This window comes from Sylvia atricapilla, chromosome 2, assembly GCF_009819655.1.
Source record: "Sylvia atricapilla isolate bSylAtr1 chromosome 2, bSylAtr1.pri, whole genome shotgun sequence".
Taxonomy (NCBI): Eukaryota; Metazoa; Chordata; class Aves; order Passeriformes; family Sylviidae; genus Sylvia; species Sylvia atricapilla.
In genome coordinates, this window is record NC_089141.1 from 9697870 (window position 1) to 9721663 (window position 23794).

The window sequence follows — 23794 nt, forward strand, 5'->3', positions numbered from 1 at the left end:
TAAGAATGGAACAATCTTTTTTGTCCAACAGCTTGCAACTGTATTGAACCTTAAAAACAGGTCTGAAAGCAAGTTTAGTCTGAGCAAGAGAAAATCAGGGCAATATGTGTCCAAAACAGTGCTTCTGTCACTTTCTTAATATCTTTTTGGACTCATAAATTCTCCTAAATCCTGGCATGATGAAGGAAACAGCTTCCAGCTGACGTATGGCATCGTGCAACCACAAAGTCCCATAGAAGAGCTCAGAGTTCTGTGCAAAATCATCGCTTTCCCAGCCAAATTCCCAAGCAGCCAGAATTCTGCAGCTCCTCAGGGCAGGGAGGCCCTGCCTTGTCTTTGACCTCCAGCTGGGAAAAGCTCCTCCAGGCAGGCAAGACCCCATTGTGTCAACACTGTGACCCTGAGGAATGGAGACAAACAGGCAGTGCCACGTGTCCGAGCTGTCCTGCCAGGGACTGGAGGGGTTCTCTCCATCACCCCTTGACAGAGGCCCCTCTGCCACTGCCAGCACTGTCAGCTGTGCTTTCTTAACAGTCTGTGCAATATAAAGGAAATGGGCATCAAAAGAACATATTTCCTGCCAGATTGCTGTGAGTTTTGTTGGGATTTTGGGTTGGTCTCTCCATGAGGTTGCATGGCCGTGTTCTGAGTGATGCTCGTGGAGCTCCTGTCCTTGGACTCCAGGTGTTGTGCTTGCCATGTAAAATGCGGATAACCCATAAGGAAAACTCCTTAAGGAGCTTGTGCTTTGACACAAATGGAATTCATCACCCTCTGGATCAAGCTGAGATCTGGGGAGGGAGAGGAAGGAGACAGAAGGAGGTACAGACATCTTCTCACCAGAGAGGACCTGCACTCTTCCTTCCTCGTCCTCTTCTCTGCAAGTCCAGAGCTACCTGCCCCTCTGTAATGTCTTCACAATCCTGGGAATGTGGAGTGATGGCATATGGAGAAGGAATTCCTCCCTGTGAGGGTGGGGAGGCCCTGGCACAGGGTGCCCAGAGAAGTGGCTGCCCCTGGATCCCTAGAAGTGTCCAAGGCCAGGTTGGACACGGGCTTGGAGCAGCCTGGGATACTGGAAGGCTGGTTTTGCATGGCTCTGGGTAATGAGCAGGAAATAGTTGCTGTTTATATAAAGGGAAAGACCCTTCAGAGAAAAAAGAATCAACTGTAAAAGGTCTCCAGGAGTGAGATTGTCAAATATGAGAGCAAATCTTTTTTTAAAGCCGTTGCTGTGTCTGGTGAATCCACATTCATTTGACTGCTCCACTCTTGGGCTGATGAGGCTTGAAACAGTAATAAGGGGGTGGCATTTTTTCATGGGAACAAATGTATTTATTATCCTCAGAGCCTTCAGAAATGCTGGATTCTCAACCATCCATTAACTTGCTCTTCAGAACAGTCCCACCCTTGCTTTCAGCTTTTCTTCTGTTTTTACATCCATTTAGCATGAGTGGGCTGGAATAGCTTCATGGCAAGGCAGCGAGTGAGTGATGGGGTAGCTGTGGTTATGTGGGATGATCAGTGGGAAATGAAACCTGCTCCAACCCCTGGGCTCCTGCAGCAGCCAGGTACATTTACCTAGCTGCTTGTCCAAGGAGAGGCATTAGGAGAGGTTTTGGTAGAACTTGCCATGGAAATATGTCCCATCATACAAATGGATCTGTGCAATGAGGGAGGAAAAGAAAGGTTATCCCATCCTTCCTGCCCTGAGCTGGCAGAGCAGGATTAACCCAGAGATGTTTTAAACAGTTCCCACTGAGCAGGGAAAGTCTGGCAATGCCCTGTGTAAGAAGCTCAGAGGTCACCTCCCCAAATCCCGTTTGGTGAGGGATATTCCCTGGGGACAGCTCCCCTAAAGGCAGCAGGAGATGCACGGCCTAAGCCTGGAGCACTGCAGGTGTGTGAGGAGCCAGGCAGGCTGGGAAGATCCTTCTGGAATGGCATTGGCTCATGCCATGGGAGAGCAAGCTTTGATGACACCCCTGCTGCAAGTTGTTTCGGAAGTGCTGAAGCCCTTCATCTCTGGAGGCTGGTTTCCGATGTAGGAAGAGTTCCCAGATGTCCTTCTCGGCTCTTTTCCCTGTGTCCCCTCTCCATCACAGCGCCAGGCACATTCTTTCCGGTGTCACTGCTCCCAGCAATCAACGTTCGAGGGCCTTTGCTGCAAGTCTGGCTGGTGGAGGCTTTGGTGGAGCTGTGCCAGGGAGCCTACACGGTGTCTGCTCTCTCATTTCTCACTTCTGGGGTAATTCCTCAAGTACCAAATCTGCACAGTTCATTTCCCAACATGAGATTTCTCTGCAGGAATAAATTCCCGATCGCTCAAAAGGGAATGGATTTACAGCTGCGTGTAGTTGGAGGCATGAAGTTTCTCACGTTTTTGTCCTGAGAAGGTGCTTGTAAATCCTATTTTTGAAGAGTTTCTGAGGGCTGGGCAATAAAGAATGAGAAATGCTGGATGGGCTTAAAATAGAACATGAAAGTGTTTTGCTGGGGAAAATGCTTTGGCTCCATCTGGCTGACCCGAGGAGGTGATCATAAAGCAGAAATGTTCCTGGGGCTGCTGCAGCTTCAGAGCTGTCACTCAGCAGAAACAAAGGGGGTGACAGTGGTTAAAGGGGTTTAGAGGAAGGATTCATAAATGGGAATCACAGAATCAGGTTGGAAAAGCCCTCCAAGAGCTCTGAGTCCAGCCATTTCCCCAGAACTGCCAAAGCCACCACTGTCCCTGAGCACCACATCTACATGGCTTCAGGCATGGGGACTCACCTCTGCCCAGGGTGATAAAAAATATTTAAATATGCAAATAATAAAAAATATTTACCCACCTCAGAGCAATGAATGTCACAAGAGGGGCAGTTCTGGGTGGCTGCCTGGCTTTTCCTTCCATGGAATGTTGGTGGTTAATGAGCTCTCAATTGCAGCAAGCGTGATGCTGGAGTCCTTGGGAGTTCAAGGAGCTGAAGTGTGGTTTTATAGTGCTTTGTCCTGCCCTTAGATAAAGGACTTTATCATCTGTCCCTGTAAAAATCCTTGTGACAGGGCCACTTTCAGGAGTCTGCTCTGCTCGAGACTCTCAAAGAAAAAGAATGAAGGAGAATATTTTGTCTTGTAAATTAACGTCAGCTGCTTGTAGCAATTAAGGCCTTGATCAGATAATGGTCAATGAAACTGCTCTTGAAAAAGTGAAATGGCACATTCTGGAATTCAGTGTTGTAAGTGACAATTCCCAGTGGGTGGGAGGCTGAGACATGGACCATAGCATGGGCTCTGTAGCCAAGGAGAAGCAAATTCTCTTTCAAGAATTTCAACAGAACCTTCAGAGCCTTAGCACTTGTGTATGGTCATTGTTTGGGCATTATTTAGATGATTTTGATACAGAAACATTTAAAACACATGAAAAATTAAAGATGGCTTTTAAATACCTACTTGATGCAGCCCCATGTGCTTTTTGCTTTGCACAGTTATTGTGTGGTAATTTTTAAAGCAGCTCAGTTAGTGCTGCCCAGAGCTGGAGCGCTGTGTGTTTTCCTTGGGGAGGAGATTAGATGAACACTGCCTTTCTTACTCCTATTGATTGTGGAGATAATATTAAATTAAAATAAACCACAAAACAACTTTGGATTTCTTCTACGAGGAATCTAATAAATTTTGTTCAATATTTTTCATCTCATTTTCTTTCCTTCTGCACCAGTGCAGAGCCTCAAGCCCAGCAGAGACAGAGTCCTGTCATGTGCAGATCCATAGAAAGTAAAGGATATTTTCTTTCTGTTCCTGACATTTTCATGTCAGGTAGGTTTGAGCCTCTTGCTGTTATTTTTCATTCAAAGTGACGAGGCAGGACAGAAGTGGCAGGAGGGGAGCAGTGTCAGCAGGAGCAACAGGAATTTACAGGAGGTCTCTTGGGTTTTCAGGGAAAAATCAGAGCGGGATGCTTTGGTCTTGTCACCTCTCCTGAGATCATTCCTGGTTGTTGGAACCAGACTTGGTTTTGTACCCAAGGGAATGTGAGACATGGGGACCATCGTGGGGGAGCACAGCTTTTGCTTCCATGTGTGGGAGCTGATTTGGGATTATTTGGGGGATGAAGAAGAGCTAACAAACAAATCCTAAAGGCTCAAAACCAATAAGATATAAAAAATTACAGGATTATGGGATAGTTTTGAGTCAGAGGGGACCTTGTAAAGGCCATCCAGTTCTACCCCCAGCCCTGGGCAGGGACACCTTCCACTATCCAGGGTGCTCCAAACCCCATCCAACGTGGCCTTGGACACTTGCAAGGATCCAGAGGCAGCCACAGCTTCTCTGGGCATCCTGTTTTTTCTGTGCCACTCTTTTATCACCCTCATTGTAAGAAATGTCCTCCTCATGTCTAATCTAATCTAAATCAACCCTCCAGTTTGAAACCTTTCCCTTTGTCCAATCACAACAGGCCCTGCTAAATAAAAATGTCTCATGTATTTTTAAACCGGCTGGATTTTGAGTGCTGGGAATTTCCAGGCATGTTTCTTCTGGCACAAATTGCCCCAGATTCTTCTACTTTCTTATTTTTCACTATGTCCACAAAAAGGAGTAAAACCACATTAATTTTCCTGTACCTTTCCCATCTCTGCTTTGCCTTAAAATAGAAAGGACAAGTTTTCTTGCTGGAGGTCAGCACTTATCAAAGTTTATGAGATCAGAGTGGAAGATAGTGCAGAGCAGGGCTTCTTTTTGCATCCAAAGCTATTAAAGCTTCCTTGATAGAAATCGTATTTATTTGAGCCGAAATTAATCCAAACCCAGCCATAACTTACCTTCAGAACAACAAAAGATACCACGGGAAGGAAGAGTCCTGCCAAGCAGAAAATAAACCCCCCAAAAAGGGAGAAAGACCAAGTGAGTCCCCAGCGCTGGAAGGTTTTAAAATAGGTGTGGATGTGGCACTTGAGGACATGGGTTAGTGGTGGCCTTGGCAGTGCTGGGGGGATGCAGTTGGACCTGATGGTCCCGAAGGTCTTTTCCAAGTGAAACAGTTCTGGGATTCTATAAATTCACAGTTGCCTCCGTCTGCCTGAAATAAATCCTCCAGTATTTGGCTGGATGGAAAATCTTATCCGAAGCCACACTTTTCCTGTGGTTTGACTTATTTCAGGCTCTTTTTTTATTGTATACCTCCAGTGTTGCAAATTTTGGTCTGAATAAAGGTGGGGTTTTTTTTCCTGAAATTGACAGTGGGTGAGTGCTTGTGGCACTTTGGAGGGCACAGGTGAAACATTTGTGAGTCCACAGGATTGTGTTTGTCATGGCTGGTGACTAAGGACTGTTAATTAAGGATTATTACTAAAGACTGCAGCAGTCTGTGGGATTCAGGCCTTATTTGGGGGGATTTTCCAGCAGGAACAGTCAGAAGTACCTCTTGGAGCCCCCAGAGATTGTCATCTAGATCCCTTGCAAATGAGCAAGGGGCTTCCCAACACCATGGCACACACAGCCATCATCATCTGTGCTCATGGCAGGGGGCTGGAATTAAGATGATCTTCGAGGCCCCTTCCAACCTCAACCAGTCTGGAATTTCACTGAACCATGTGCCAAGAGGGTAAAACCCCATAGAGAAACACAGCTGGGAGAATTTTAGGGAAAATACATTTGAAGAAGTGAGCTGGAGTTGTTTTAGCAGCCCTGGCTAGATTGTCAGGAAGAAAGGGGAAGAGTGTGGAGCAATGAATGTCCTGGAAAAGACGTGGTTGTCTTCTAATGAACTGGAGAGAAGGGGTATTTCTGATTTAAGATCGTCATCATTAATGCTCTGCTTGCAATCACTAGATCTACAAATAACTTTCTAAGGAGCTTCTTGATTGCTGAAAGGCTTTAGATATTCCTGGGTATGATGACAACAGAGTTCTGTGTAGCCTAAAAAAAAAAAAAAATCTGTTAAACTGCTGCTTATCCAACATTAACTACAGCAATTTTTAATTAACCTGATTTAGAAGCCAAATATATCACTGATGAAAATGAGAGGGTAGAACATCCAGTCATTTATTCCAGTACAGTGGTCATGATTGTTGAATTAGATTTATTCAAATGAACCTCAACATTTTGCCACAGAAGTCAGTGGTGCCAGGGTTTGAAAGCAGTGGGATCTGGGGCATGGGAGGGGGGACTGTGCTGTGGCTCTTTTGGTGGTCAGAAGAGGAAGGTAAGGACCTACGCTTGCTTTTATTTAATAAAATAAAATATTTAAAAAGATGGGTATAAATCCACTGCTAATTACCTCCTTCCAGCCTTTGCTGGCAGCCAACAGCCAGTATCAGTGGGGCTTGGCATGGAAACACTCTCCAAGGGTCATTCCATTGGCTCTGCTCTGGGATGATGGCCAAAGGGACACACAGATAAACCCAGTGGTGACGCACAGCAAAGCCAAACTGTCCAGCAGCAGAGCAGGATTAACGTGTCCTGTTCACTCTGCCAGGGGGATTTACTCAGCAGCACCTAAGAAGGATAGAGTTATTGGGGTATTAACTTTTTCAGCAGGGAAAACTTCCAGAGATTTGAAGGAAATGAAAAGCAAAATGGTGACCAGTGACAGGACCCCAAGGAACAGCTGGAGCTGTGGCAGGAGAGGTTTAGGTTGGATTTAGGAAAAGGTTCTTCCCCCAGAGGGTGCTGGGCACTGCCCAGGCTCCCCGAGGCTGCCAGAGCTCCAGGAGTGCTGCCAGAGATGCACAGGGTGGGATTGTGGGGTGTCTGTGCAGGGCAGGGTAGGACTGGATGATCCCTGTGCATCCCTTCCAGCTCAGGAATTGTGTGATTCTATGGAAAAGGAGCAGACCGAGGTGCAGAGGTTATATCTGTGGTCTCCACAGAGGACAGGAATTTCCAGTGAAGTAGGAGTTGCATGCTGGACATCTGCAGTGTGTGGATGCACACAGCTCTGGGGTGTGCCACGATTTCCAGCCCCCCACTTCCATCACACAATTCCCCTGAACTCCCTGTGACCTCTCTGAGTGAGGCTGATGCAAAGTGAAGATGCTCTGCAACCTTCCCCAAAGTGCCCATTAAACCCTGCCTGGCTCCAAAGGTTCCAAGCGTGTTCCTTCCAGGTGGCCTGGCAGGTAATCAGGACCCTCCTGGGAATGGCAACTCGTGCAGCCATGGGTGAACACAAGGCTGGCATGTTTTCCTGCAGGATCCCTGCCTTCCCTTCAGCAAGAAACTCTGCTTAATGGAAGTGCTGAGCTCTCCAAAGAGCTGCCACGCAGCTCAGGAAAACCTTCCCAATACCACTGTGCTGGTGGGGTTTTGTACCTGAATTCCACGTTCAGAGAGTGGATTTTCCCAGCAGTTTTCTCCAAAGCACAATGAGACACCTGCATTCTGCATTCTGATCCTTCTTTCCTGCAAGAAGAAAGATGAAATATTGATGATGTCACGTGGAAATCTGTGGAGCACATTCACAGTCCCTCCTGTTCCCAGAGAATCCGCCTGTATTTTCCCTCGGTGGCCTCTCTGCTCACACAGGTGGTTGATTGCTTTTCAGGGGTGCCATCCTTGCTTAATTGATCCAATCCTAATTCCTGTTTTTCTCTCCTTTCAGGTTATCCAACAGGCTATCCCACCGCTGCCCCAGCCTACAATCCCAACATGTATCCAACCAGCAGCCCCGGCTACGCCCCAGGTAAAAATCCTGAAAAAGGCCTGAGAACATTCCTTGCTCATCCATTTCCAAGCACACACTGGAGATGAAAAATAATACCTCGCCCTTTGATTCCACTTTTGGTTGCTTGAGATGTTTATTCTGAATGGTTTTGCCTCAGAAGAGCTGCAGGATTTTAACTCTTCCAATTGAAGCTGCCTTTTGAGCTCAGTGTGCAGCAGGAAGAGCTGCTTGAATAAGGAGCACAAAGCTGGACTTTGTGCCAGTCTTGCTAAACCCTCTCTCCCCTTAATTGCCAAGTTTTCAGTCTCCCAGTTGTCATAAAATCAGTGGATCCCCAGGTTCAGGCACTTTCCAAGGCTGATGAAACAGGAATGAGGGGTTTGTTACCAAAATCTTTCGGTTTTGTCTTCTCCACATCACAGTTTACACAAATTCGATTCACCTGTTTATTGTGGATGATTCTGGAAGGGATCTGTCATGTTTTGTTTGGGTTTATGTGCTTTTAATAAGGTCTTTAGCTGCATTTCTTCCCATTAAAGCCTTAACATGGAACATGAAACAATTTTTGTTCCCCTGGATTTGTGCTGGCCACCCTTAAATTCCCCTGAAGGATAAAACACTGGAGGAATTAAATGAAACAACTCCATAGAGTAGGAAAAAGGCCATAAATTTATTAGTAGCTTGTCCTGCCAGAGGCTGGCAATGTCCTCCCTGCTCAGCCAGGAATGTAAATACTGCAGCATTCCAGCATTTTGGCCTGGATATTATAAAATGTCACTTGTCCCCAGTTGTGCAGGCAGCGGCTCCTCCACTGAGTGGGGAGATGGCCAAGGGAACACCCAAGTGAGAGGAAACCCTAAATCACTGCAGGACAGGTTTTTTTGGGAGGGTCTGTATTGCTTCTTGTACATCTTAGACACCATGCTTGTGTGGGGGGTTTCCATGAGAAAATATATTGAGGTAACCCTCAGAAAGAAATGTCCAAGGCCAGGTTGGACTGGGCTTGGAACAACCTGGGATAGTGGAAGGTGTCCCTGCCCACAGCTGGAAGTGGAATGACATGAGCTTTAACCCTCCAACCTGAACTGTCAGAAAAAGCAGGAGAGAGCAAGGAAATACAGGGATAACCCTGAAAATGGGCTTCTCCCAGGCAGGCAGCAGCAAAAGCTTGGACATCCCTTCTGGAGCCCCATCATTCTAGCCTGTCCCCTCCACCCAGCAGAAGGGACACAGTGAGAGCTCAGCTGTCCGTCTGTCCTGGTTTCTCCTCACTGCAAGCAGCCTTCAGAAGCTTCCTCACAATTGTTCCATACAGAATAATCCCCCCAAACAATGTTAGTCAGCAGTTCTTCCAAGATATTTGTTGTTTCCTATCTTTGTCCCCATGGCTGTGGCTGTGGGTGTCGTCTCAAAAAAATTCTTTGATTTCTTCTCTATTTTATCACTAGGATCCTTTGCAGAAAGCAGCTCTGCAGATTCATTAAGGGTCGAGTTGCTGATTAATTATTATTATTATTATTAAAGCTGTGCCAGTTATTGTCTGTTGCTTTAGATATGCATGATGTGGTCAATCTTCTTTGTGCCAATCAGCCTTTTGTTCATTCCCAGTGCTCCCTTGTCAAGTGGAATCTTAATCTTTCCTGACTGCTTTTCCTAAAAAAAAAAATCTTCTGATCATTTTTGTCCCCCTTCACCAGATCTTTTTGTTGCACAGCTTAATGCTCAAGCCAGAGAGCTGCCACAGCAATTTGACATTTAAATTTCATTTCCTCTGTTTCTCATCCTTACAAAATGCTTTTAGTAATTTCCATCTTGGAAATCTCCTGATGTCCAGAGAGCTGACAGGTTGTTTTGCGTGGAGAACAAAAACCTTCCAGTGGGTAACACAGCACTAAACTAGGGAGGAAACTATGACAATTAAAATGCAGAAATTAAAATCGGAATAAAAACGCTGAAACTTTTGTAGAATTTCCCATGAATTTTGAGGCCAAGTTGGAGAGACCTGGTTTATGTAAAGGTGCCCCTGCCCAAGGAACTGGAATTGTCCTTAAGGTCTCTTCCAATCCAGACCATTCTGTTGTTCTGTTATAAAACATTTTTACAGCTCTTGAAATCAGTACAATTTAATATTACAGCAGGATATGAAACCATTTTAACCACTCTGAGAAGCAGGAGCAGGCTGTACTGCTCAGGACCTCCCAGCACCACACTCAGTGGTCTCTTCTCAATGGAAAGCAGACTTCCAGGAGGAAAGAAATAAGAGATTTTGAGAGCCAACTGATGGAAAAGAAGTACTATAAAATCTCCCAGCAGTGGGGACATGTGACAGAGTGACAGCATCCTCAACTGTGTTAAATGGAATTGGGCTGAGCTAATTCTGTGGTTCAGTGGCTGAGTTAAAACCTTCATCAGTACAGAGAGTGTTTCCTCAAATTGAAGGAGCTGCTGTCACACAGGAGGCTGGAAAAAACCTGGAGAGGAATGTGCTCCTGGTGTCCTTCAAACACACTGGGAATCAGCTTGGGGGTTAAAATCTTGGACTTCTGAAACAGCAGACCAATTTTTAGGGGATTTTAGACATTGAGTCTAGAAAAGAAAGAGATACTGCATGTTCCCAGCAGAATTACTGCTCTGAACATCCCATCCATGGACAAGGTCCTGTTCCAAAGCTCCCAGGCTGGGAAGGAGGTGGTACCTGCTGGCAGAAGTCCCTCCAGTTCACTAAAAAACAGTCACAAAACAAGGGTTCATCTGATTCTCCGTATGGAGATTCACCAGGGAAAGGTGCCCCTCAGTGCTGCTTGGAACAGAGGCTGGGAAGAGCTTGTGGTTTCTGAATTCTTGGGGTGTAGCTGCAGGCAAGGTCTCTTGATTGGAACCATTTTGTCCCAGCTTGATCACACTCTCTGCTCCACCCTAAAGATGCTCCTGCTCACTCCCAGATGTCTCTTGACTCAAACCTCATGGATTTTGTTGGATTCTGTGCAAAGTCTTAGTGAGAGATCAACCCCAGAGGGAAGATAATTCTAGTTTTCAAGTCCCGCCCGTTTTTGTCCCTGATGTTCTCCAAACACTCCCTGATGCTTCACTGCAAGCCAGTGATGCTCATGCTCTTCTCTTGACCTCATGGTTCCTAAAATTCTGGGACCCACATGGGAAATTAAATGATGTAGTGACCTAAGCTTTATAACAGCATCAGTAGGAATCAAGGAGAGGAACTTGGAAAAGTCTGGAGTCCCCTTGGTCCAGTCCTCTAGTGAGAAAAGGGAAATGGTAACTGGATTTCTCCCTCTTGATTTCTTGATTTCTCCCTCTCCCAGTATCCGGTTTCTAGTGGATATTTGTGGTGTTTGAGCCCAAAATGTGTTAAATTAACCCCCAGATTATTCCAAAGAAACCCTACAAGCAAAGGCTTGAGTTGGACTGGATGATCCTTGTTGATCCCTCCCAACTCAGGATGTTCTGTGATTCCATCAATTCCTTTCCATTCCATTTCAAGTTCCTGCCTTGTGTGATTTTCCTGCTGAATATTCCCACAGTTTTTAGAGGGAGACACACAAGGCAAAACACCAGCATTGCAAACTCATGCTTGCAATAAGCCTGGTTTTTTTTTTAGAACACTGTTCTTAAAAAATCTCTTTTAAGTATGCAGAAATAAGCATCTAAAATCACTCTGCTGCAGAGACACAATTAAAAAAAAATAAAATTATGTATGTCTTCATTAAGCCTGGTGCGTGTTCCCTCGCAGGCATTCTGTCTTGCTCATGGTTGTTTTGTTTTAACTTCCTTCATTAAAGCCTCCCTTTTTATTTTCCTGAAAGTAGGACACACACTTTGCTCGTGGAGGCTGGCTGAGGCTGGAGCTGTGTTTATTAATAATGCAGGGCAGAAGTAATGGCTTTGCAGTAGTGCCCTTACAGAGCAGAACTAAAATCAGCCTCAGAAATCAGGGATCTGTGTGGGAATGTCGTGGGACAGCATGGAAGCTCCTGGATCCCCCATTCCTGCTTCTGGATCCTGCCAAGAGGAAAGGCTGCTTTGCAGAAGGAAGTTGGAGCATCAGCAGTGCTCTGAGCTGTCCTCTAGAGGTGCCCAGCGACTCTTTGGGGACACCAGTGGGTCCCCTGAGGGGTATCTTGGGGTCTGGAGAGGTGAATATCCTGTGGTGCCTCGGGGCTTTCTAAGGATAAATGCTCCCATTGTTTTGAGGCACTCAGGCAAGGGACTGCCTGGAGAATTAAGCTTATTGCAAACTTTGTTTAGGGCTAGAGGCTGTATCCATCACAAATGAGGTTGTCAGAGGGAAGCAAGATATCCTCCAGTGGTTTGAAAGTTTTGTCTTTTCCACTTAAAATATGTCCTGAATGTTCCCACCTCGTCTAAAGGTCCTGTCAGGAAAACAGAGCAGTCCCAGTGCTGCAGTCCTACACCTCACATTGTTTGCTCAGTTCCCACTGGTTGATTTGCCAGGGATTAAACTGATAATGATTAAAACCTCTTTATTTTATTTATTTTTAGTTGAGAGGATAAACCAAATTCAAAAGACTCTGGTTGGAGGTAGCCCTTAAATGATACTAGACAGTCACGGCTGGATTGTGATACCTGTGAATTACTGCAAAGGACCAGGAGGTATTAATGTTCCTGGAAGCCTCCTTGATCCACCTTTTGTGTAGTTTTAAGTGATGGATTCTCCGAGGATCCGTGATTTAATAAAGAACATGCAGAGCTATGGCAATCTCCCAGCCATCTCCAACCCAAATTGCCTTGATTTTGTGGCAGATTTAATGTGGAGAGGGAAAACCACAGAGGAAGCATTCGTGTAACACTGGAATGAATTGTCTCATCAGTCTCAGAGATTAAAACCTCTGTGAAATCCAGAGGCAAAAATGAATCTGAATCTGAATAAAAGCCTAAGTGAAGGAATGTTTCTGTCGCAGTGCTGAGAGTTGCTCTCCGGTGTGATGTTCCCGAGTGCAGCCTACCATGGAAAATAAAGCAAGGCAGCCTGGAAATCCTTAATAACTCCCAAACCTTTGGGAGAGGGCAGAGACTTGGAGCAGAAAATGATCAGTGCCTGAGTGGAGGAGAAATGGGGCTTGAATCTCTGACTTCCCACAAACCTCCTGGTTTTCTGTTGAAGGAGGAGGAGGGAGGAGCAGGTTTCCACATCTCCAGCAGTGGAGCAGCATCCAGGTGGATCTCACACCCATGAGTATCTCCCACAGATGGCCAGTAAAGCAGCACTGCTGGGTGGCCTCCATGCTCCCCATTCCTGTCTGAGTCCAGGAGAGTCTCAGGAGGGTGTGGTGGACCAGCAGACCTGCAGCAGTGTGTCCCTGCTCTCTCAGGGAAGTGGATTTCCATCCACGAGGATATGTTGTGCTGCTGTGGCTGTGCCCAGTGCCAATTCCTCCTCAGCCTCCTCAATCCCTCATTCCCAACTTCCAGCCCTGTGACACTCCAGATGTACAGCTGTACCTTCAGAGAGGGTTAATTCAGAGTCTGAGCAGATGTGGAGGGTGTGAAACATCTTTGCTCGGCCTTGGGACTCCAGGAAGATTTCTAAGCCCTGACCAAAGTATGAAGTCCCTTCCGTGGGGCTCAGCACCTCAGGGGTAGGAAGCTGGGGGGAAAAAGATTAGCAAGGTGATTCCAATGTGACATAAGTGTGAGAAGTTGTCTCTCGTTTCTCTGTGTGACACCTCTTCTCTGTCTCCACTCAAGCCACACTTCTGATGAAGCAGGCCTGGCCCCAGACCTCCTCGTCCTGTGCCACCGAGGGCACCTTCCACCTCCCGGTGGACACCGGCACCGAGAACAGAACCTACCAGGCTTCTTCTGCAGCATTCAGTAAATAAACCTTTCCTTCGGGGGTTTCACTGGGTTGCTTTGTGCCTGTTTGCCTCTCCTGCTGGGGCTTGATTTGTGGGCACGGTTATTTGGGGTCACAGAATCCAAATTTGGTTTGGGAGGGATTTAAAGATCTCGTTCCAACCTCCATGGGCACCTTGCACTAGACCAGGTTGCTCCAAGCCCCATCCAACCTGGCTTTGATGGATTAAAACCATGAAGGATCATGAAAAGGAGAGCACTGACCCTACTGGTGTTCGTGCAGAGGAGGAATTCCAGTGGAGAAGGTAAAACCTCTCGCTTAGCTGAGTGTTTGACCCCTGGGAGCAACCTGGGGTTATTCACAGGTGTTTATCTCCAAAGAGACATTATTCCCTATTCTCTTAAAACTGAGAGAATTCCCAAATAAAGCCTGATTTTCAAGGAGCGCTGTTGAAACTCCCACCTTGTAATGCAGGCTGGCTGAGCAGGAGCAGGGGGAGGAGATCCCTTTAAGGATGCAGTCAAACAGGCTTTTCCAGTGCAGCCTTGTCATTTCATCCCTGAAGAGGATAAGTAGTGCCTCCAGGAGGGATGATAAGATCCCTGATAAACCCTGAGATGCTTTCTCTGGTATGTGGGGAGTCCTCTGGCCCCTGTCTGACTGTTCCCTGCTTAATCTGGGGCACGAGTAGTGTGTTCTTCACCTTCCAGCTACTCCAGAGTCCTTTTTCCTACTAAATTAAATCAATTACACAGCAAGGTGAGAGGAAGAAATAAAATTTCTTCTTTTTTTTAATGAAAAGAAATATTAAAAATAAATATTTAAAAAGCCTTTGGGACACTTTATTTTGGAAAAGGGATGTCTCTACCATTCCTTGGGGTAGGGGCTGTACACCAGGCACAGTCCAGCCCTCCGAGCATCTCTGTGGCCTCCTGTGGACTAGCTCCAGCAGCTCCATGTCCTTCTGCTGTTGGCCCCAGGGCTGGTGCAGCTCTGCAGGTGGGGTCTCACCTGAGGGCGGCAGAGGGGCCAAATCTGGGTGTGGACATCCAGTCAGTTTCTTGCCCAGTTGAGGAATCCTGCTTGTGCTGAACCCTGGAAACAAGTGGTGATGGCAACACAAAATTCCCCACTGAGCTCCTTCCCCCACAAGCACCCTTTTATAGAAAAACATTTCTGTGCAATCTAGGGCACTTGGGAGCTGCAGGATCAATAAGGCTGAGATTTCTCGAGTGACATGAGGGATTTAATCAGCAATTTTAATAGAAGCTGGAGCTTAAAGGCTCACTGCTGCTGAACCACGAAGTGGCAGCAGCACGGGCCACGCCAGCCTAATCCTAATAAGGTGTTAGTCATAATTAGGTTTTAAAATTATCTGCCAGACAGAGAGGAGCCTCCATCATATTGTGTCATTAAACCTTGATTTCACATTGTTTTACCTGCAGATTGCTCTGTTTTTTCCCTGGTTTATAAACACAGCAGATTACATCTGCCTGAGTTATTATGTTTAATACCTTTTTAATATAGGAGATAAATCGTATGTAATTCATCAGTCAGGAAACCACTGCAAGTCTTGGTATTCAAAGTGGTGAATAAACACACAGGCTTGTGCAGGTCCACATCTCTAGACACCCCTCAGAAATGAAGTGTGATGCTGAGAACTGGCAGCCTCTGAGGTCTTTGTTTGAAAGAACAAGTTCAGAATAGAGAAAAAAATCCATTAGATGGGAAAACAGGAGGTTGGTTGGTCCTTGGGTGACACTGGGTTCCTGGAGGAGCCCTGATGGAGGAGGCTCCACTTCTGCACTGATGAGTATTTCAAACCTTTTCCACTTCTCATTCAAAGATGGTTGCTCTCCTGCTCATGTGAGTGAGGAAGAGTCATAGCTATTCCCCTTGTTAGTTAACACCTATTTTTCCAATCTGTAGTAATCAGGAGAGGGTAAGATGCTGTTTGGGTGTTCCTAAAAGCTCTGTGTGTTCTTCGTGCTGTTTCACTGCTTGGAGGATGATGTGGGATATTAGACTTGGAATCTTGGCCTTCTCTCTAATTGCTGAACATTGGTGGAGTAAATAAGTTAAATATATTCGAGTGTTTTGGCTGGGCTGAGCCTTGACTTCTCCTCTCTATCCCGCACAGTCCTGGGGGCCCATTTGCTCACGGGGTGGTTTCTCCCAGCCCTCCTGGCAGTCCTGAGCAGCCATTGCATGCCCTGACTGAGATCCCTCTTGTTTCTGGCAGGGTACACTGCGGGGACTCCCTACAAGGTGCCACCGACCCAGAGTAACAACGCCCCTCCTCCCTACTCGCCGTCCCCCAACCCATACCAAACCGCGATGTACCCCATCAGAAGTGCCTACCCACAGCAGAACCTGTACACCCAGGTAGGTGCCACCTCCTGTCCCCTCAGCCACGCCCCACCCCACTTCAGCTTCCTGCAGGCCTCTCAGGGCTCAGAGGCCATCCTCATCTTGGCGGGATGGAGGTGCCCAAATCACCCTGACATGCCTTCCCACTGAAAATCCTGAGCTTCTCGGAGCAGTGTGGCCCTGCAACTTCCCTGGCTTTTCTTCTCCTCTTTTATGTTGAATAACCAATTTTCTCAGCAGCTACAATAATCTCATGGAGGAATTTTCCTGTGCCTTGCTGAGACTGGAGCATCTGACTGTCATCAGCAACTGCATAAGCGTTTGGGGTCCAACCCACCCCTGCACACTGGTTCTTCTCCGATCCCAGCCACAGAATCTGCCATTTGTCCTGTCAACCTTTGTAGCTCCTGAAAGAAAGAGGCAATGGAATAGTTTCCCTGCGCCTCGTTGTCCCATTAATCCAGACCTTCAGATGTTCTCTAATGGCTTTCGCTAATGCACAGTAAAATCTCCCTTTTGCTGATTCAAGTCCTTGTTTTCTTTTCTCCCATGCCTGGTTTGCAGGTCCTGACAGTGCTGCTGCCTGTCCTGGGGACAGCAGTTCTCTCCCTCGTGAATCTCCTTATTTCAGGCCCTTCATTACTTCTCATGTGAAGCTTTTCTGTTGATTCCTTTCATTCCCACGCATCCTTCTCCTCTTGTTTCAAAACCCTGCAACTCTTGGCAGCCTGGATTTTGGAGCCCTGTTGGAAACCCAAGAAGATGGCACAGTTCCTGGACCCAAGCACCTTGGGGTCATCCAAGAACCGTGGCTTTTCTTCCATCTCTTGTTCCATTTCTACACCAGCAGCCATTTGTAGTGGAGTGATGGTTGGATTTTTTTTTTTCCCCTCTTCTCCAACAGGGAGCTTATTACACCCAGCCCGTGTACGCGGCCCAGCCCCACGTCATCCACCACACCACGGTGGTGCAGCCCAACAGCATCCCCTCGGCCATCTACCCGGCCCCGGTGGCCGCGCCCCGCACCAACGGCGTGGCCATGGGCATGGTCGCTGGCACCACCATGGCAATGTCAGCAGGTAAGGAGGGAAACCCTTCCCGTGCCCTGGGGCCTGCACAAACAAATCCCCCGTGCGTCCCGAGTGCTGCCTCAGCCTTGCGGGGTGTACATAGCTCAGCTGCTGGTTTTGCTCACTGGTTACTGCTCTTTTGCAGCCAAAAATGCAGTAATTTGCCCCAAATCCTGATGTGACTCAGCAGGTTTGGCTCACTCCTGCATACTTAGATATATTACTCTGTATCCTTAAATATATTGTTCTTCCCTCTGTCTGTTCCATAAGTGAAGGAATGACCAGGTTGGTCCATCCTCAAGTAGTTGTATTTCTCTTGAGCTCTGTTTTTTTAAGACACTTATGGTCATGTTTTTGTTTGACAAAATGAATGTTAACCTTGTTGTATCTGTTCCTCTACATTTTATGTGCAGATTCTAACTGCAATTAATGGATAGTACATTAAGTAAGATAGAGGCTGGTTTTATTTTTTTCCAAAGCCTGTATTTTTCTCCTTAACAATTCTTATTTTGTATATTGAATTATGTCAAAAATGCATCATTCATCCTTTTGCATCTGCATTAGCTGTGAAATAGGAGTTTGTAATGGGACACAATCCCTATTCCAAGCAGAGATATTGCAGCCTGGATGTGACAAGAACCACTCTGAGAGATTTACTGTTGCTTATACTGAGAAGTGGATAATGTAATTAATGCACGTGGGATGTATTAGAATTTCATTAATAACATTTGTAGAGAGATACCCAGAAACTGAGAATTTGGTTTGAGCACTCAGTTGCTCCCAGAACAGAGCAGTCCAGGGCTGTGTTCTCCCTTCCCATGAAGGGGCTGTGCAGATTCTGGCCTAAAATCCCTCTGTTGACTGGCTGCAGAATTAAAAAAAAGGCTCATCTTAATTTTCCCTGGTGATCTGTTGTGTTTTTTCCTCATCTCCCTCCCAGTTTGTTTCAAATCTGTGCAGAGATTTGCTGTCCTAGTTTAGCCCAGTGATTTCAGCAGGTAGATGTCAGCAACCTGTGGCCAGCTCTGCTGCTGCTCTTTAGGGACAAGGGACATTGGAAAAAACAAGGAAAACCCTTAAGGTTAAGGGCCAGAGGTAGCATGGAAAATCTGCTGGAGCTTCAGGTGTTCTTGTTCTATTTGTGGTGCTGGCTGATCCCAGTCACATGAGTCCAACACCTTCAGTTCAGGTCTGGCAGGCAGAAGAATTATCTGGGAAAAGGGAAAAGGAGGCAGCTGATGCTGTCCTGCCCCACTGTACCCACGGATGCCACTTCCTCTGCTCTGTGACAAGTGTTTGTGTCCTTGCAGGAACCTTGTTGACCACCCCCCAACACACCGCCATCGGAGCACATCCAGTGTCCGTGCCAACGTACAGGGCTCAAGGAACCCCCACCTACAGCTACGTACCTCCACACTGGTAAACCACTGGCCAATCCATGTGAGTGCTGCCTCCTGTTCTGAATGAGCCTCCAAACCCCATCCAGCCTGGCCTTGCACACTTCCAGGGATGGGCCTTCTCTGGCCGGGCCTCCCCACTCTCACAGGGAGGAATTGCTTCCCAATATCCCATCTAACTCTGCCCTCTGGCAGTTTGAAACTATTACCCCAGGCGTATTCACTGCATTCCCTGACAATGAATCCCTCCCCATCTTTATGTCACTGGAATATTTCTTTTTCCCTGCTGGGAGATCACGCTGTTCATTAGCACTGGGGTTGCGTGCAACTGTCTGTGTGTTCCTGTCATGCTCAGGATCCCAGAAAATCCCAGCTGCTTGTTCCTGGAGCTCTTGGCCCATCATGCCCAATTACCAGGACAGGCAGTTGATGGGAACACGATGCTGCCCAGGGAGGCAGCTGAGATCCCATCCAGCCCCGGGGTTATCTAAAATCTCTCTGTGCCACACAAATTACGCTGGGCTAATCCTGCCCCTCCCAAATTGGTGTGCAATTAGCAGGGAGCATCCCATCTGCATGTTTGTAATCCTCTGCACTGGATACCTGCTGCTGCTTTCCCAGCTCCCTTCCCTGAGAAATTGCCCACAGGGAGAGTTGAATTCCATATGGATCAGCTCCACGTGGCACACAAATGCAGAGAGGAGAACATCCTTCTAACTCCCTGTTTTAAATATATTTGCTCTCTTCCAGATCCGGAGTCAAACATTGTATGCAACTACACAAGTCTTACATCGGTGCTGCGGCCGCTGGGCTGCAGCACCTCGTCTGTTTGCAAGAACAAAAGAAAAAAAAAAAGTGCAAGGGTCACTTTATGCATTCTTTAGTGGTTTTTGTAAAAGCTGCTTTTTCTAATCTTCTGCCTCTTTTTTTCCCCCTTCCTCCCCCTCCCACCATGAATTGTGTAACACACATACTGACACTGAGCAATAGTCAAGTTCTCTCTTTGGTCCTATCATTTGAAAGCTCAGAATCTTCACTTTTCCAGCATTGCCCAGCTGAGTGGTGCAAAGATCCCCCCACTTCTTGTTCGTTTGGGTTCTTTCTGTTATTTTTCTGTTGTCGTTGTTGTTGACAAGAGCCTAGATTTTTTTTGGCTAGTAAGAGTGGTTGATGTTCAGGGTACTATGTGAAAAGCACAGCGCTGGTAGGCAGGCTTATTCCGATTTGGTTTGGGTATTTTTAGTTGAAGAATATAAATTATTCAATCTTCCATAACATATTACAAGAAAATTGGTGTCTTCCAGATAGCTGTCGTGATAGATTATAAATGCATTATCTGCAGTGGAATTCTGAACTCATCCCTTCTTTTTGTAGGAGTAAGAGAATATAAATATAATTAGCGACGTAACACACTTGTCTTAGGAAGCACGAGGACTGGTCACCAGCGGGTCTTTGGTCTGCTTTTTCCAACTGGGCAAACGGATCGTGGGTGGTGGGAAGGGAGCAGCAGGAAGATGTGTGCCCTGGGAGCATCTTTAACCTCTTGGGAAAACAGGATGCTCCCCCTCAGCCACGTCCTGGGGCAGTGTGAGGGAGAGGGCAGCTCCTTCCTTGTGTGGCTGCAGGCAGAGATGCACTGGGCAGCTGCTGAGGGAAGCAAGGAGATGTCCAAAGGTTGAGCTGAAGAGCTTCTCCAGGTCCAAGGTTGATCTGGAGAGCTTCTCTCAGTTTAGGGTTTGGTCTAAGGAGACCCTCCAGGTTCAGGGTTTGGTCTGAAGAGCTTCTCCAGAGTATGGTGGTGTGGGAAAAGAGAGCGTCTGGTTGGTGGAGATTAGTCTTCAAGGCAGGGCGAGGGGAAGATGGGTGCCTTCACCTTGCACCCATGGTGTTGGCAGGGCTGAGACCAAACCACGCTGCCTGCGTGGCAGTTGAGGTGTCCCCCTTCCACTCTTCGGGTCACAGCTCCAAGACTTCCAGGAGAAATGTTCATCCAAGCACAAATACCAGCACCATAGAGAAAGGCCGGGGAGGGGGATGATGTCTGGCTGCTCTGCTTGGAGAAGTGGGAGAGGAGGAAGCAATAGCAATAAACACGTTCGCCTTCTTCACGGGAAGGCACCTGAGAAGAGGTGACAGCAGGGAAGGTGATCCACAGTTGACATGGACCAGGATGGAGGACACCAGGCACGCAGAGGCTGTGGGCATCAGGGTCACTTTGGAGGGGGGGGGGGGTTGGCTTACCTGGGGACATGGGGACAGGAAGCTGGTGACATCCCCCCTCGGGGTGTCCAAGTTGAGCAATAAGTTGTCTTGAGGGCAGCAGAGGCAGTTTGGATTTGCAGACAATGCTTGTGGCCAGTTTGTTTTTAAACCCTTGTCACTAAACCCAGCATAGAAAAAAGTTTTGGGGATTTTATTGGGGTTTTTTTAGACAAAAGCTTGGTTGGGTTTTGATTTTTGCCTCAAGTGTGCCAAAAGTGTTCCATGCTCTCGGTGATGTCTCCCAGCTTGGCTTCTGCTGCCACTGGGAGGAGCTCCAGGAGCTCCTCCCCTTGAGCACAGGCCAGGTGGGGAGTAACAAGCCTAGGGATCCCAGGAGGACTTTCCCTCCCACTGGTTGCTCCCAGGTGGTTTGTCAGGTTAGGGGTTGGTGTTGGCACTTCTGTTTGGGCGTCATTTGGTTGATCATGCTGGTTTTGAAGGAAATCTAGAGCAAAGCTCTGGTTGACCTCCTCAGCCTCAAGGGGAACAAAGTGGGGGAGGACTGGAGACCAGTGCTGTGGGGTGGGGAAGGGGCACCCTTGGGCTGCATTTTGAGTTTGTATAGAGGGAAAGGAGAAGGGAAAAAGGGGGAAAGAGCCAATAATCAGTGGGTTCCCCATTTGGCTTGGCAAAGCCAAGGATTAGTAAGAGCAACAGGACCTTGGGAAATAATACCATCACATCATCCTTCCACTGTTTGGAGTACATTGCAGTTAAACCTGGGCCAAAAAATCCCCAGTAGATCCGAAGAATTGAAGACTTCTGAGATCCCCTCTGATGCTGACTTTGTGTTACACACCAGGAGTTGTCTGTCAGCATTGAGTCTGGTCTCCCAATGTAAAGGCGCTCTGGTTTGTGGGGTCCAACGAGCTTTGGGATCCCAGCCTGGGCTCTGCAAATGACCTTTCCCAGCAGACACCATCCCACCATTGTCCCAGACACTCTGCACCACTTTAGGAACCACTGCTAAAATTTTGGCCCGTGTGTGGAAAAGAGATGTTGGGTTTTCTCCTGGAAGGAAAAAAAAACATTAAAGGTGATGGAGAAAGCCCCAGGAGTTGAGCGTGGTGGATCTTTCAGTGTTTCCACTGATGAGACCTGACACGGGGCTGTTGGGTTTTAATTTCTTTGCTTGGATCAATGGCAGATCTAGTGCTCCTCATCCCATTACTCCCAGGCAGAAATACTCATTAACCAAGGTTTGGAGAGGTGAAATATTTGCCACCTGTTGGGCCCGAGGCTTTAGTGAGGACATGTGGTTACCAGCCTTGAGCCACTGTGTGGAACCAGGGCCACCACACAGCTCTGGGGCCACCACACGGTGCCAAGCTTGGGTAGCTCCTTCCCAGGGTGGCTTCATGGGGCTGCGGTGGTGGGGAGATGCTCCCTGCCCTTTCCTTGATCCCAAGTCCTTCCCTTGGTCAAGTCATGACTTAAGTGAGGCTCCTGGGAAGGTCACAGTGAGGGGACACTGGTGGGGGCCACCAGTTTCTCAAATACTTCATTCCAGCAATGCTTTGCTGATGTTGGTTAAGGAAAAGGGTTTTCCACAGTGAAGGATCACACCGGTCACAAGTGGGAAAAGAGCAGGAGGGGGTTAAATCATCCTTAGCAGCCTCTGAAGTGTCTGAGATTAAAATTCCAGCTAAAGACGAAGGAAAATAACTCTGAACCATTTAGCCATCCCTGCCCTTACCTTTACTTCAAAACACAAGCTGCGATGTGAGATTTTGGGGGCAAATAGGATTTTAGTGGCAGTGGTGACCCCCAAACCCCAGGAGCCCCTTGAAGCCTGAGGCCATCATGCCTCCATGTGGCTGAACCCTCCGGGCAAGGAATGCTCCTGTATTTTATGAATAATAAATCCCCCAGTTCAGCATTGTTGCAGTTTTGGGATATAATTCCCAGGAAATGTTATTTAAGGGGTCTGTTTTAATGAGGGATGTTCAGAACATCAGGTTTTCCTCCAGCCACAGGCATCCTACTGAATCTGGTCCTTCCCAGAGAGGCTGCCCCTGACTTTTTGCCATCCCCTCTCACATCCCCACAGGGAATGTGGGATGATGTGGTTCCCAGCTGGAGGGCATGAAATGGGATTCTGGTTTTTTAGAGGGGTGGAAAACAGCATTTGAGGCTTTATTTTCAGTAAAATCCAACCAGCCAACAATAGCAATAAGAGCTGCTGGATACCCATAAATCCAGGTATTTTGTGTTAGGGTTGGTTTTGTTTTTAATTGCCAATATTTTCAGGCCCTCCAGCTCTTGTCCCCAAACTGTGGTGACCCTCTGCCCATCTTCCCTTCACTTTGCTCCTGAGCCAGGATCAACCTCCAAATAATTTCTCTGCTGTGTGTTAGCATTCCCTTAGGGAAAAAAGGGAAAATAAAGCTTGTGACTGAGCTTGGGAGGGAGAAAATCTCGGAAAAGGTGTTTCTGTGGCATGTTGCACCATGGCACTAGGAAATTCTCTGGCAATCAGGTAAAGGAACTTGTGGGAATGTTTGCTGGGCAGAAATAGTAAAATACTTGGTTTGACAAGAGCGATTCCCGTTCGGAAGTGCTCACTTGTGCTGCTTGTAGGGAATAATCTTGATGCAACATGGCCACCTGCAGCATCCCTGCATCCTCCTGCAAGAGATGGAGCTGGGAGATGGAATTTTTCTGGGGGCAGAGGGACTCAGGATCAGGGGATGGATTTGTAGGGAAGCATGGTGAGGTGCAGGATGACACCCAAACCCTCCCGTTCCCACAACACAGCCTCAACCCACTCCAGGCTCCCACCCCTCTTTCTGTGTAATTAATTTTAAATTAATTTCGACCACCAGACCAGCTGGTTTTTAAGTATTATTGGACCTCTTAAATAAAAATAAATACCAAAAAAAAAAAAATCCCTGAAAGAACAACAACAAAAAATTTAAACCCAAAAGTAACCACGTCTTCCAAGTCTACATCTCACAGGTGTGTAGGGAACATGGCCTTGGACTGATGCCCTGGAGAGCCCCACAGCCTCAGTTTGTCCATCTGAAATGTAAATTTGGGGTTATTTTCCCATTTGTTTTCTGTTCTGGTTTTGGTTCTGAAGATCAGGTCGTGATCTCCCTGACAGATTTCAGCCAAGAGTTTGTAACTGTATGATATTTACTGTAAGATGTAGAACATTCAATAACTATTAAAATGTTTCCCAAAAAAATTAAATAAATAAATAAAAGAGCCCGAGAGG

The 23794-nt window shown here is 47.1% G+C and overlaps 1 protein-coding gene across 5 annotated transcripts in view; it reads left to right on the forward strand.

Annotated features, from left to right (window-relative positions):
• FAM168A (family with sequence similarity 168 member A) overlaps positions 1–22961 on the forward strand; it is a 131150-nt gene extending 108189 nt beyond the window's left edge. For 2 of the 5 annotated variants that reach the window (XM_066340792.1, XM_066340791.1), the window contains 6 exons: positions 7580–7660; positions 13367–13492; positions 15718–15860; positions 16750–16924; positions 18226–18355; positions 19063–22961. In XM_066340792.1, coding sequence (XP_066196889.1) covers positions 7580–7660; positions 13367–13492; positions 15718–15860; positions 16750–16924; positions 18226–18338 — 638 coding nt within the window. In that variant the 3' untranslated portion in view covers positions 18339–18355; positions 19063–22961. Of the gene's footprint in view, positions 1–7579; positions 7661–13366; positions 13493–15717; positions 15861–16749; positions 16925–18225; positions 18356–19062 lie in introns of those variants that run through there. The other 3 variants (XM_066340794.1, XM_066340793.1, XR_010746067.1) reach the window with 2 other exon arrangements.
• The last annotated feature ends 833 nt before the right edge of the window (positions 22962–23794 follow it).